This window comes from Cydia fagiglandana, chromosome Z (genome assembly GCF_963556715.1).
Source record: "Cydia fagiglandana chromosome Z, ilCydFagi1.1, whole genome shotgun sequence".
NCBI lineage: Eukaryota > Metazoa > Arthropoda > Insecta > Lepidoptera > Tortricidae > Cydia > Cydia fagiglandana.
The window spans coordinates 23,926,062-23,941,047 of NC_085959.1; the positions used below are offsets into that span (position 1 = coordinate 23,926,062).

General features: G+C 34.7%; 1 protein-coding gene across 2 annotated transcripts in view; it reads right to left on the minus strand.

The window, feature by feature from the left end:
* LOC134678195 (neuroligin-4, Y-linked-like) overlaps positions 1-14,986 on the minus strand; it is a 64,266-nt gene that overhangs the window by 41,806 nt on the left and 7,474 nt on the right. The window contains exons 2-4 of one of the 2 annotated variants that reach the window (XM_063536656.1): positions 5,519-5,586; positions 4,661-4,868; positions 1,901-2,469 (exon numbers count right to left, since the gene is read on the minus strand). In XM_063536656.1, the coding sequence (XP_063392726.1) occupies positions 1,901-2,354 (454 nt within the window). In that variant the 5' untranslated portion in view covers positions 2,355-2,469; positions 4,661-4,868; positions 5,519-5,586. The remainder of the gene's footprint in view (positions 1-1,900; positions 2,470-4,660; positions 4,869-5,518; positions 5,587-14,986) is intronic. The other variant, XM_063536657.1, reaches the window with a different exon arrangement.

The window sequence follows — 14,986 nt, forward strand, 5'->3', positions numbered from 1 at the left end:
ACTAAACGGATAAGCAAATAATCGAAACTGAACTATCAGAGGTTAAAATCTGTAAAAGTTGATTTATATAAGTAGGTACCACGAGCCAGCAACGAATCTTCATAATTAAGGCTAATAGCATAGCAGACTGGGTACGATTCGCACTTCGTCGCTCCGATGTTTGAGCGAGACTATGCACGTGTTATAGCGATATCCCGCTCGCACAAGTCGTTGTGTGTTAAGAGCCTAACTAACCCCAATTGGTGTTAACGATCCTTCATGATTTAACAGTCTGAAGCTAAATACGAGTGATCGAAAAAGAAAATGAAGAAACTAGTGACGGTTGAAATGGAGACAAATTAACCTAAAAGTTATATTCAACTTAGAATGTGGAGATTGAGGAGAATGATTCTGAACGTATGTGTCGTTTTTAGGGTTTCATAGTCATCTAGAAACCCTTATAGTTTCGCCATATCTGTCTGTCTGTCCGAGGCATTGCTCCGTGATCGTTAGTGCTAGAAAGCTGAAATTTGGCATGAATACATAAATCATGCATTGCGACAGAACGGTGAAATAAAAAGTTTAATAAAAAAAAATATTAGGGTACCTTCCATACAAAAATATTTTTTTTTGCTTTGTGCTTATAGTGTGGGGGTAACGTTGGATAGGTCTTTCAAAACGAATAAGGGTCTTCTAAAACTATTTTTGATTTAGTTAATATTTTCGGATACATGCGCTCCAAAATCAAAAAAATATACTTATGTCCCTCTAACTTTTGAACCACGAGTCCAAAACATTGTGAAATAAATCGTGAAACAAGTGCTTAATTAATAATTTCAATGAAAACTATAGCGAACGTGATCGGTTTAGTCGTTTTTGAGTTATTGCAAAAATCTTCTTTTCTTAGTAAAAAGACGTAAGTACAAAGGTACTCCCTTATGATACTTACTAATAGCCCCCGTTTGGCCTATTTTGACAGACTGGTAACTACGAAACCCTACACTGAGCATGGCCCGACATGCTCTTGGCCGATTATTATATTTAGGCCCACTTTGCCTTAACGCCAAATTACAAAGGAATTAATCGACCAACAGTGGCACTGTTACAATGTCTTCAGGTATAGGTACCATTCATATGTGTAGGCAGGGTTGGGCAAAATACTGGCTTCCACGTATTTCAAATACAAATTACAAAATACATTTTTAAAAGTATTTGAAATACCAAATACAAACTACTTTGGTGACTGGTATTTGAAATACAAAATACAAATTACAGTGTTTAAAATAATGTATTTCAAATACAAAATACAAAATACTTTTAATTCTTTTTGTCTAATCGTTTAGTTTGTTTAACGAATATCCTTTCCTAAAAACGTATAGGGTCATTGCGCTTGTTTTCGTCCAGCTCTAGTTTTCATCCACTTGACGAAATTTGAATATAAACCTACATTGCTGCAAATAGTAAATTAAAAATGAAATATATTATTTGCCTATCTGTCAAGTGGTCGAAAACTAGAGCATGGATGGAAACTACTGTAATGACTCTATCCCCTGGCTGTTGACGAAAAGTTCCGCGCAGAATAACTCGCGCATGGTACATATTTGCCCTCGTACAAGTTGTACATTATATTTATAAAAAAACGTTCCATTTTAGGATCATAGAATTTAATAAAATGTATTTTGTAGAAATGTATTTTGAAGCTTGAAGTATTTGAAATACAAAATACAAAATACATGTGAGTGCAGTATTTGAAATACCAAATACAAAATACTTTTCCAGGTAGTATTTGAAATACAAATACAAAATACTACAATGTATTTCAAATACGTATTTCAAATACATGTAATTGAAATACTGCCCAACCCTGTGTGTAGGTACACGTTACATAATATAATAATAAATGGATATTAAAGTAAATTACCTTGTGCTGGCGCGTAGATATTCAAGTATAAACAGTCCTCAGCCTGATTTGTTAAAAAGGGAAGTATCCTTTTCAAGTATTCCAACCTCCCTTTTGATATTCTCTTCAGTACCGCTGTCTCGTTTCTTATGTCGGGAAGAACTTGAGGGCAAACCGGGCTGAATTCTTCTGCAATTTTAACTCCTGACCATTGAGCTCCTGACACAGGTGGCATAAACCTTAAGGAGCCTATGGGCGGAGATGCGTATGGAATGCCCCTAAATACTTCTACTGGTTCTAAAAACCTGGACTCAGGTGTAACTATGAAACCCCTGATGTCACCATACTTGGTGCGTACAACTCTGGAGCTGATAATAGGTTGTGGTGACTTAGAATCCATGGTTGTTTCACCTTTGACTAATCTGGTAGTCAGCACGGGAAACGAAATGAAATACAATATTATCAACATTAACATTTTTCTGCGCCTAAAGCCACCTTTTTGGATACTAGATGCACACGTGAAAAACCAATGCTATGAGTCGACCATTTTAGTGTTTCGGTCGAGGATGTCGGCACTAGAGTTGGTTTATCTGTAACAAATAAAACAAAAATTATGTCACAAAAAACATCTGAAAATATTTTAAGCAATAGCAGAATGGGAGGAACAGGCTTCTCGATTAAATAATCACAAAATATGGGTAACTGTAAAAATCGGCTTTGCAAATGTAGAGTTTTACAGCCGCTATTACAAAAGTATAGCCAATCACTTAAACTTAACTAAGAGAACCATACGTACGAATCTATATATACATATTAGGTAAGTGATGTTTTTTGCAAAGCGGACGAAATGAAAAAATGACTAAGGTCACCAGTGCCCAGGGCTGGAATCGTAGCAGCGTCCTCCGTTTACGTGACCATACAGATGCCTGAACCTGTTTCACCTTACTGCCATACTATTCTACCTCAGGGATGGCCAGAGGCGGCACAAGCTTTCGGAAACTCTGGGAAAATTCGCGTCATCGGTTCAGACATCTGTCATGTAAACGGAGAACTCTGGTTCGATTACTGGAAGCCTTATGACATTTATTTCGTTTATAGCTTAAATAGTAGTGTGTCTACTTATAAAAAACACATAGTAAATGTACGGTTCCTTTTCCTAACAAGTTTTAAAAGTATCGTCCCATTTGAAAGGAAGCATGATAATTTCATTTAGGTGGAAGTAAATACTTATTTGACCCGGTCAGCCCACCTTTGTGTTCCGATTTTTAGTTTATACATATATTTTTTGTAAAGATAGAAATTGTATTACTTATATTTTATTTCTTCATTATTGTAAATGTATTATGCCTCTAAAAACCTTAGTCTGAGTCTGTGTCCGTGTCTGAATCTATGTCTGAGTGGGCTGGTTTTCGGTCTGAGTCTTGGGCCGAGTCTGAGACTAAACTTGCGCCTGTCCCAGTCTCGGTCTGAGTGTGAGTCATAGCCTGGGTCTGAGTAAGAGTCCGTTTGTGGGTCTGGGTCTTAGTCTGAATGAACTTTACTCTGAGTTTGAGTCTGGGTCTAAATCTGAGCCTTAGTTTGGGTCCGAATTTCAGTCTTAGTCTGCGTTTGGGTCTGGATCTAGGTAAGAGTGATAACGATACTCGCCGACGCGTAACTAAATGAAAAACAATAACTTCTCACTCTAGTGCCCCAAACACTTGTTTTAATAATGTATGGTATTAAATATTACTGTTTGAAAGCTATCGTTTTCTCCCATACATTTGTAATCGCGTAAACTTACCCCGAATGAGACACACGCGTAACATAACATTAGACGTTTATACAAAATTAAATTATAATAAAACATTTTATACACCAAATTAAATAATATAGGGGAGACCAAATACTACATATCCAAAACTCAACTTGAACTTAAAAATAATCAGGAATCACTATTGTTTATGTCTCTATAGAAAAACGCTTTAAAAAAAGTAGTAACTAAACATAAACATAATTAATTTCAAAACTTGTATTGCGTGGATCCATTAATATAAAACAAAGACTTAAAAAAATACTCGGATTCCTTGTGTTTCAGGCAAGAACTTTAATACGGCAAACATGGTTGAGATTAATTTACACTTAGGCACGTTAGTTAATGTGGTTTTAAGTTCGGCAGAGCTGCCCCGTCGCTGAAGCCAAGGAAATATGTCGTTGACCTAAATCTGTACCGTGTCCCATGGATACACACACTTGTGACTCGGGTCATGGAAATTGTGATTTTTCCCATTACAACTTAGGGAACCAATCTGTCTCTGTTTTGTCAGAGATACATAGTTTGATGACGTTGAACATTGCTTATTCCCGTAGGTACATTCGTAAGTATACTTACCAATAATAAATAAATTACGTCAAACTAAAAGTTATATTTTTTATTATATTCTCTGAATTGAAAGGAATTGTGCAAAACCGTAAAAGCAATTAAATGCCGTGAAATTCATTTGTTAGATTAAGTATTTGCTTTTAAAACATTAGGTAACAAATTTTAAGAAACCTGCCCACTTACCTATTCATATTTTATTACTCTAAGACCTTGTGAATAAACTTTTAACAAACTACTTTAAACGCATTATAATAACTATTCCTGAATAAATATTTATTACGCTTCAATGAAAAAATGGGTAGTAATTTTACAATTTCAGCGTTTATTCAAAAATCTGTGAATATAATACCAATTCGCTAAAGCATTCAGTTCATAAATAATGTTAATTTCGCAATGCAATCATAAAGAACCAAACGTACCTTCATATCTGGTGGCATATACCTTCATGTCAAAGTAGCTTTAATGTTGTATCACATGTTTTGTAATTCAGTCTGGGCGTGATGTCCCTGCTTCTCATTAACAAGCTTGGATTTTAGTTTAGTCCACAGAGTCATTTTTCTTTTATTCAGCATGCTCGAATCGAATGTTTTATAGAAATATTTCCAAAAAACTTCATTATCTGATCACCTACAACATAATTTACGTTTTACTTGTTGTTATCAGGTAAAACTGAAAGTTTCTGGATAGAGCGATTTAAAGACCATGGAATAAAATAAAATAGGTAAGTACCTATATATTAATATTTTTGAAAATATAACTGTTTGTCTATTTTTCTAAGGTGCAATTTATACGATAGCGATACGATAGATAGTATTTTAACATTGCTGGCAATTTGAAAAATGCACCACCACTTCACAACCGCCACTGAGGATCCAAAATCTACATATAAAGTGACGGTAGAAAAAATGAGCCGTTTGTTTTTCAGGTTGGTTCTATTGTAGGTACAGAAAAAAGATTCCCGGCTTCAGGAAGAGTTTAAAATAGGTACTTAATAAAAAACGTTACGTGACGAAATTCCGAGTAAAACATAGGTACTTGTAGAGAATCCAGGAACTTTCTGTATTACCACGTAACTGGATAGAAATGTAGGTAGGTATATTTTAACCGTCGGAGTATTGTAGGGATTCTCATTTTATTACAAAAATAAATGTAAATGCAAATAAATGCAAAATGTTTTCCAATGAAAACAGTTCATAATAACGAAGTTTTCAAAAGTTTAGTAACCTATACTTTAGTGTTTTATCGATTATTTAAAGATTTATGGCTGATGTAGGTACCATGCTTAGGTGCGTTGTGTTGTTGTAAATGCCCAAAAAACACTGCCGGATGGAAAAGACATCGGAACCTGAAACAAAAAAAGAATTATGAAGGAATAAGTTGCTTCAAGCATTGCTTCGTTCGTTACAAGAAAACTCGTATCTATCTTTTGGTACCTAGGTAGGTAGGCGAGAGTTTTCTTGTAACTTGTTTTTTTTTACATGTTTGAGTACAGGTAAAGTAGGGATAGGAACTCATATATTACAATCCCAGGCTGTCATTTAAGATTTGCTATCAGTTTTCAGTCCTGACGATACCTACATTACGGATTTGAATATTACAAATATTCAATGTACCTTAAGTGAAGTATTTGCAAACTTATTGTAAAAATTAATAGAAAAAATATTTAGTAAGATTTGCTATTCCTATATTACTTTAGAAGAATGTTTGGTCTAGTAATATTTTATGACTTGGCTAACCAATTGACAGTATATTGTCGAGCTTTACGCACTTGATTGAGGTAGCCGCGATAAGGCAATAGTACATTATTGTCGAGGCTCGGAAGTAGCTACTTGCCGGCTGAGGATTCGTTTTAAACGGACGACCTTGGGAGTCCGTTTAATTGAATCCGAAGCCAGCAAGTAGCCTTCCAGCCGAGTCATATATAGTGCTTTTCTCAAAAATGGTGCAAGAAATATAAATATCATAGAAATATTTTACAAAAGCAACGTTCTTCCGTATATATTTTCACAGAGAAAAGCCGTTGCCGCCTTTTTATTTTTTTAATAAAAAAATAGAAGTGTATTTTTCTGCCAAAAATACGCCAACCTATTTGAGACACCTAAATAGTCGCGGTACTAATCATCTGTTTGGCTGTTTATTGGGCCTGTGCCTTCATTTGATATGGCCATTTCAACTTTTAAAAAGTTTGGAACTCGACAAATAATGGAATTTGTATGCAACATTGCAGTCCCAAAATCGAGACTGCAATGTTTTTAACTTTTTAATTTTTGACTAACCATAAACTACGGCTTCGCGACCGATTTTTTAGACGGCAAAGTCGACTTTGCCGTCCATTTTTGAGAAAAAGTATTTTGTAAGCGACATTCTGGTGAAACGCCTCATTAATAATACATTACTACAGGAAATAGGGTATTGATGGCCGTGTGTAATGTTTGTAGTAAGTACGTACATATTTCTATATGTGTGATATTTCATGAACACAAGGCAGGTATGTAAGAGTGTAACAAAGAGGACAATCGCCAAAAGTGAAATACCTATACGTTGCTAAAGTCTCGTTCTGCATGGTCATCATCAGCAGTTCCACTTCATCAAATGGCACTGTTTTGGACGAAAATGCTTGGTTTGTTCATGAAAATACTAAAGTCGTTATATTTATCCCCAATAAAAGAGTAAACAATTGAGGAATATGTAGAACAAATATTAATATAGGTACTGATACATACTGATTTATTTATAGCTGGTTTCGTGACATCAAGAGGTCAAGGATATGGCTTATGAGAGGGAGAAAATTAAAATACTCCACCGACAAGAGGATACCAAATTGATGATGATGACTGATTAATACAGAAATTAATTGGTTTATTAGAAAATTCAATTTCCCTAATGAGGGCGCCACTGGACAGTCGACGCAGTCTTGAACCAAATTAAAAACGTGTTCATTAAAAATTTAAAGTCCCATGAATACTCGCAACACTTATAATAAACAGTTACGAGTATATCTAGGTATGAAGTAAATCAATTTAAAACAATATTTTTGAACTGTCACCTGTCCTTGCACAGCACAAAGAAGAGCGAAATCTGAAAGCCTCAGTTAGCGTTCCGTAAATTGCTGGTTAAAATGTCGACCGCCGACGTATTGTATAAAGTAACAGGATGCGGTCGCGTTCCACGGCTTCAGGGCCAGGAAATTGCAGCCTCTGCCGCGTATGATTTCGTAGCCCGACACGAAAGGCCTTTTGTCATCTTCTCCATACCCGTTCTATGCAAGTACCTACACATGGAATATACCTACGAATGCAGGTATTAATTGTAATATAAGAATGTACTAATTAGGAAAATAATTATTAAATAAGTACCTAGCATGAATCTCGGTAACATACAGTGTTATTTTGTTATGCATGACCAAATTAGTAGGTAGGGTACACCGAGGCGAATTAGACGACGATGAAAAATCCATTAGTATCTGAAATATTACTCAAAAAGTATCACTCTTATTTAGACACCTGTTATGTATATATTTATATACATAGATACCTAGTGCTTTTCTCTAAAGTTTAGTACGTACCGTTCCGTCCGGCCTCAATCTAAAAATTCTAACAGTCCCCGTTATAGGTCATGTTTGGTATCAATTCCGGATAAATCAATAGCGTAGAATTCATTTCAGGTATAAAATTGGGACCCCGTAATAATGTTGTCAGGTGTTGTTTTGCCGGCATTCCTATTTTCCGTCCACAGCACGTCTAAAAAGTTCCTCTACGGCGCCAAGCTCCGACGAATGCTTGGCTATGTTGACCAACTCCAAATTTGTACGGATTTTCAGGCGGTGTTCACCCATCAATAGAGTTATTCTTCAGGAAGGCTAAGGTGTATAGTTTGTTAAGGTTTTGTTTACCTCAGATAGAAAAAAGTTAAATCACGTTTAAATTTAATAATGTCAACAAAACTAATGACCTCTAGAGAGATAGAAAGATCCATACTATCGAAGGTGACTTAGTAGTTATATTAGACTGATATACATATATGTGCTACCAACATTCAGGCAAGTTTAGAAAAATTCGTCCAATTATTCACACGTTTTAACGTCAACAATTTAATTCATACCTATTGCATAAGCAATTTGGTTTTACGCGGGGTCGACTGACAACCGATGCCGGTGTTAAGCTAATTAATAGTAGATTGTGTCCCAAGGGTGCAAAATTACATATTTATGGCGTAGCCCGTACATTAAATCCTGAGCGTAGTAAGGGGTTCATGTGTTAACGCCCAAGGTGGAAATAATGTTGCTACCATGTGACACATACCTGCCTACTGCTTTTCAGATCAGTGAGACAAAGTATGGTAATCCATCATGTGCATACTATTTTCATATTAAGACCTAAAATAAAAACTAGCAACAAAATAAAATGTCCTACAACAGAAAAGTACCACTGTGATCCTTCCTAGAAGCTGAATTTTCATTGCAGGAACATACCTATGTACATATATAGTGAAAAATGTGGCAACCATTTGCCGTTTAGCTGATAATCACAAATAAGCAAAATAAAACTATGTGAAATTGACCAATGGTTAGAGAATCATTTGGGCACCAATAATATACCTACAGATTAATACATTAATTAATGGTTTATTAGAAAACACAATTGGACGGTCGACGCAGTCTTTCTTATATTTTTTTAATTTCATATTTTTACATATATATTTGATATTTCTACAACAATTGTATAATAAGATATTTTTAATTTAATATGTATATTAAAGCATAATTATGTTAATAAATTGCTTAGAACATTAGCTTAAGATGATGTATTTCAAAATTCAAAAGTGATTTTTAATAAGCCTACTTGAAATAAAACTATTTTGAATTGAATTGAAGTCAATGTTATGAAATGACTTAAGATGCTGTAGTCCAGTAATTAAAGATTTTATTGCATTTCTCTAAATTTGTCCATGAGTATAGTGAAATCTATGCACGAAGGAAACCGCAATGTTCCTGTAGCGCAACTAAAGGAAACTGGTTGAGATCGTAAATATCGATTGGCGGGAAATGTGCGAGTAACGACCCATAGCGGACCATGATTTATGAGATATTTGTATGGTTCGTCACATCAATTATCGTAACATATTGGGAAATTAGTGATTCTTCAGGTGGTCATATGAGAGGCATAGTACGAGTAGGTAGCATTGAAAAAATACCTACAACATTTCGTTCAATAAACCACCAATATATAGTTTAACCATAAATAGTCTTATTGCGTTTGCAAAGATTCAATCCGTTTGTCCGAATCTCGCAGCCATTTTACTAGAAAAATTAAGGTGTAGGTACATAAAAATATTATAATGAAACTGGGGACAAAGGTATATTTTGTGAGTCGCTACGTAAGTTATTAAGTTTAAATTAACATAATTATGTTTTATCAATTGCTTTTTTTCTGAAACTGTGCTATTATTGATGGTACGAAATTATTCAAATAGTAAGGAATTTTGCTGTTTTGAAAAGTTTGTTGGGCTAATTCACCAACCACGTTTGCAACTTTGTACAAGATGACTTATGTAAATTAGTAGTTTCTTACCTAATTCTAGTACTCTTATTATTCGCGAATTACATGACTAAGTAGACGTACAGAAACCGTTATTTATCTTGTATCTAATTTGCACTCATCACTTTGTTTAGTTAGGAATTAGGAACGATGTTTATTTTTTGGTTTAATGGCTGTATTCGTACTCTGATTTATTTGTTCTCATACATCGACATGACCCTATTTACTCTAAAGAAAAAAAAACATTTTGATGGGGGTTGAAAAAGGAAACATGTACTTAGGTAATACAGTGGACACAGCGTGAAACCTGGGTTCACAAATTTTGTGCAGTACTTAATTAATATAATATACATATTATTATTGTGGTGTTGCTGTGAATTAGAAAGTATAGTTAGATAAGTTAGTTACCCATCATTAGGTAAAATGTTAGTTTTGTATTGCTTGTTTCATATATATTGCATAGGAGTCGAACAAATAATTAGATAATTATGATGATAATAAATATTATTTTTTATGACAATTGCCGAGTCGCAAAAAAGGAAACTGAAAACAAGGAATAACCATGGTGCTTAAATATGCCTTGAACCATTGAAAGATACGAAAGCATTGGATGTAAGTAGTGAACTATTTACGAAGTGTGTCTAAATATAGCGCATTTTATTCTGTCAAACGCAGCCTCAATCCACGTTCCCCAAGAATAATATTTGGATTTGGAGGCAAGGGGAAAGGGGATTCCATTAAACATTTCTTTAAAGAATATTCCTCTTTTTGGACATTTTCGTAATACTTTTTTTAGATTGTATATGCAGATGTCAATCACAATGAAAAAGTTAACAATGATCAAATCTGGTCAAATTAGTATTAATATTCTGCTTTCGTCACCCATTCTACATTGAAAGCCACCGACGATTGTGACGAATGTGGAATGAGTGACGAAAGCAAAATAGGACTAATTTAAGAACTTGACGAAAAACGAGTGGGACGACCCAAGACGATACCAACGTGGGATTCACACCCACATTTTTGGACAATAAAGAAAAGACAAATTATTAACATTTTAACTTTTTTAAATTTTGGCACTCCTGGAAAAGAAACGCGAACTTGATCAAAACTCTGTGCTCCGAGTAAACAATAAATAAAAACCGATCCACTGTACATCGTACGTTTCAAAAACATTCACAAAACCTGAGCTATTGATGTGAAACCGTGGGCGTTCCATGAGCCTACATGGAATAAACTTTCATGGACTAATAAATAATTTTGTTATGTCCTCTTTAGTAAGTAAAAAGTTTCAAAATAATAATAAGTAAGTAGTAGTAGTTCGAGAAAATCAATGCCTGATTGATTGCAAAAATATAGTAAGTAAGAAATATTAGGTACTGCCAGTCGCCAGTACCGGAAAAATGTCGGGAGCTATTGAAAGAAGCAACTATGGATTATTGACGCCCGAAATAATAGGTATTTGTGTATTTCCCGGGTGCCCGCGAAAAGACTTCGGGGAAGTTTCCAATGTAATAAATATTAGCATCCTTTGCAAGCTGAATATTTTAATATCACGCGGGACGCATGTCTGCACCTATCATTGCACAGCTGGGGAAGAAGAATGGACTGAAGTTTTCCAGTCGCCCAACTACTGTACGGATTTCGGGACCAGTCACGCAGAATCAATCGCTGATCTTCTCAGTTCATCCTTAAATATTGGTCCAGAGTGTGGTGTCAGAAATGCTGATAATGCTATCGAGCTATAGATCGATTATTGTTTATGTTATACAGCCTGTCCCTAGCCATTGGACCCCTAGGCATTTAGAATCAGTATACAAAGTATCATAACATAATAACCGGTGTAGCGGTTACGAAGAAATTTTCTAACATAATTGTCCAAAACACTGCCAATGATTAATAATGTTTCTCTTTGTTGTCGAGTATTAGAAATAAATTTTGTTCGATAATTCATTTTTCCGGGAAAATTGTTTTCGAGTTGGTACCTGCTTTTAACATGTACCATCAGTTCATCAGTTAATGATAACAATTACTTTATTATGCTTAAGTATTATAGTTGGGATGGGAACTCCACAAATCACCCAGTGCATATTTGACGGTATCGGTTATAAAAATACTTGTACTTATGTTAGTTTTTTTCAAACATTTGCTTGGTAACATATTGTGGATTTCCGATTGCATTTTTAAGCAATGTACCTACTATCACATTAGCAATATGACGACCCCTGCTATCTGTAGCTTCATCAACAATCACATAAATATTGCCATTTACTAGCTCCTGCCAAATTTTTCCATTTGTTCGTCGTATAATTGATTTATTTTAGTCAGCTTCAACAACAAGCTTTGAGTAAAAAATATACAGTAAGCTCCAAACAGGCTTAGAAATATCCAAATAGTTTTTACCTATTTTTTGGCTACTGTAAAACATTCCCGAAATAGGGAGTATGCAAATCAGGTCTTTTTAGATTTTAATTGTAAAAACTGCGAAACTATACCTACATATAATATAAACAATAAAGTTATTATAAAAATATTATTTAAGGTCAATGTGGCGAAGTCCGGCATACTTTTTTTTTTTGACTTTGGAGTGATCTAGTTCCGTTAATTATTCACCTATGTTAATGCTTGTAATTGCATACGATGAAGAATTTAATAACTAGTAGTTTAGCCTTAGTCACAGATCATTTCAAGCACAAATTAAGCAAAAACATTGGCATTTTTTAAAATTCGGCGAGTAGACGGACTTCCCGTGCAGTTTAAGGGAAGTCCGTCTAGTTATGATATCAGCCAATCTATGGGTGCGTATATGTTCGTAGTCAAATTCCTAAAAAGAACGGATCAAGACAATGAAAAGTGTACTTTAAACTTGTTAATATACGGTTCAGATTCGAAATAAACACCATTTTTCTAAAACAAAGGCAATTCCGGCATATACTACCAAAATGGGGTGGTAAACCTTTTTAGGAAAATAATTAAACATAATTATTTATTTGATCACCGAAATAAAAGATCAATAGTAATTTTAAAATGAATATTAATCGTTTGTTTTAATTTACTGAGATCAAAATTTAATAAAGTAACATCATGCGCAAAGTCAGGAGGATTTTTTGATACCTTATCAAATCATTATAATATTAAAGTCGCAAAAACAGTTGGTTATCTCTGATTTAACGAAAGTCTATGACGGACTTGCCTTGAAAATAATAGACGGACTTTCCAACTTAGTCAAATTTTAATATGATAAATTGTGGAACGTATAATTACAAAACTAAGCTAATTTCTGATATTTTAAAAATAGAATAAAAACAGCTGGTTCTTATGCTACCTACGTAGTTACTTTCTAATGCACAATCTTTTCAAAAACTATTTTTAACAAATTTTTTTCGAACGGCTGTCGCACTATGACTTCTAGTTCAAAACATGAAATGACTTGTTGAGGCGGATTGCTCTGAAGTTGGTTGTCACAGCGCCATCTGTTTTACAGTGACGGCACTAGCGCGAAAAACTGGTTAATCGACTGGACTCCAAAGTCGCATACGCCTTCAAATTCAAAAGTTATAACGTGTTGACGGACTTGCCTTGTAGACGGACTTACCCACAGTGACCTTACCAGTAAAGGTTTATAAAATAATGGAAAAAGAAGTCTCTGATGAAATTGATCGAAGTATCATGTCACTTATAAGCGTTAACAGTGATACACCCGCAACGCACCGCGGCACTCCATTAGCAAAGCTATGTCGTGATAAGTATCGCTTCCCGGTAAAATCGCAGAGATGGTTAGGCGGCTGATTCGAAACTTAAAATTTTATTGTTATTTTTAATGCCCGTCCTTGATACCACCCCCTGTACATTTTCTTCGCACGTATAAACGCGAGCGATCATATATATATATATATCAAAACCATAACATACCGGCCAAGAGCATGTCGGGATTGTCGGGCCATGCTACGTGTAGGGTTCTATAGTTACCCTTCCGTCACAATAGGCTAAACTGTATAGATGTTAACAAAGGGATGAAATGATGCTTGGTGCCTTTCACCCGAGTTAAATAATCTACCCAACTAACATTAGGCGCTAAATTTAAGGGTTAGAAGAGATTTATATAAGCGCCCATTTACTCTTTAGGTGTTGTTAGTGCTCTAAAAATAGGAGTTATAGCCGGCTATAACCCCGTTTTAACCCCGGATTGGGCACAAATTTTATCACCATAAGATTTATAACAGTGCTACAGTAGGGTTAGCGGATAAAAAAAGAGACATAAGAGCGGTGTAGTGGAGCTACAATAGTGTTAATTAATTCTTTAGGAGCTAGATGGGTTGCATATAGGTGACTACAAACTGTTGTAGTAGAAGAGCGCTAAAGTAGTGTTGTAATAGCGTTGATTAAGTACTTAGGATTTAAAACGGTGCCAAATAAGCGAATACTAACTATTTGAGTAGTAGTGTAGGGCCATATAGATGATACTTTCAGCTTTAGATGGTATATTAGCATTTAAAGTCAATATTTGTAATACTCAAGAAGGTAATTGCACGTTTTTTCCTTAGCCCTATCTGCTTTCGTTGCAGATGTTTCCAGTTTGTATTATTATTCGTAAGCTTGCTCTGTGACAGCTTGAAGTGAAATGTATATAATGGCGGATAATTAAAAGAAATAATTATTTTAGTTCACTGATGCAGGAGTTATCTGCGGATTTATGATGGCGAAATTAATTACACTGTCAAAAACTATATGTATTACTAACAAAATTTTAATGGGCTTCTGATCCTTTGCATATTTATCTGAATATAATATTTTTTTATTTGTGGTCCACCGTATTTAATTTTCGAAAAAATTCTCAATATACGTGAAGTCCGGTTTTAAATATAACAATACTAACATTAGGTCAATATTGAGTAAAAGTATCGATTTTTATGAAGTATTTACGTTCTAATTGATAGTTTTTGTTTTGCTTATTAATTCATCGGTCATCTTAACATGGCGCTATAGGCTTAGGTTCTAAGTAAGACTCTAATAACAGTATAAGATGTACTAAGGTATTGAATAACGCTCGTCTGCGACTACATGATCGATAGTGGTGACTCATAACTTCTCTTTTCGACTGTAAGTGATACAAGAGAGTTAAGTAGCGATTATGATACACGGAGCTATAAAAGACTTTTTATCGCCTGTTTAGAACCTTAAGTGAAAATTGCAGCTCTTATTACTCAT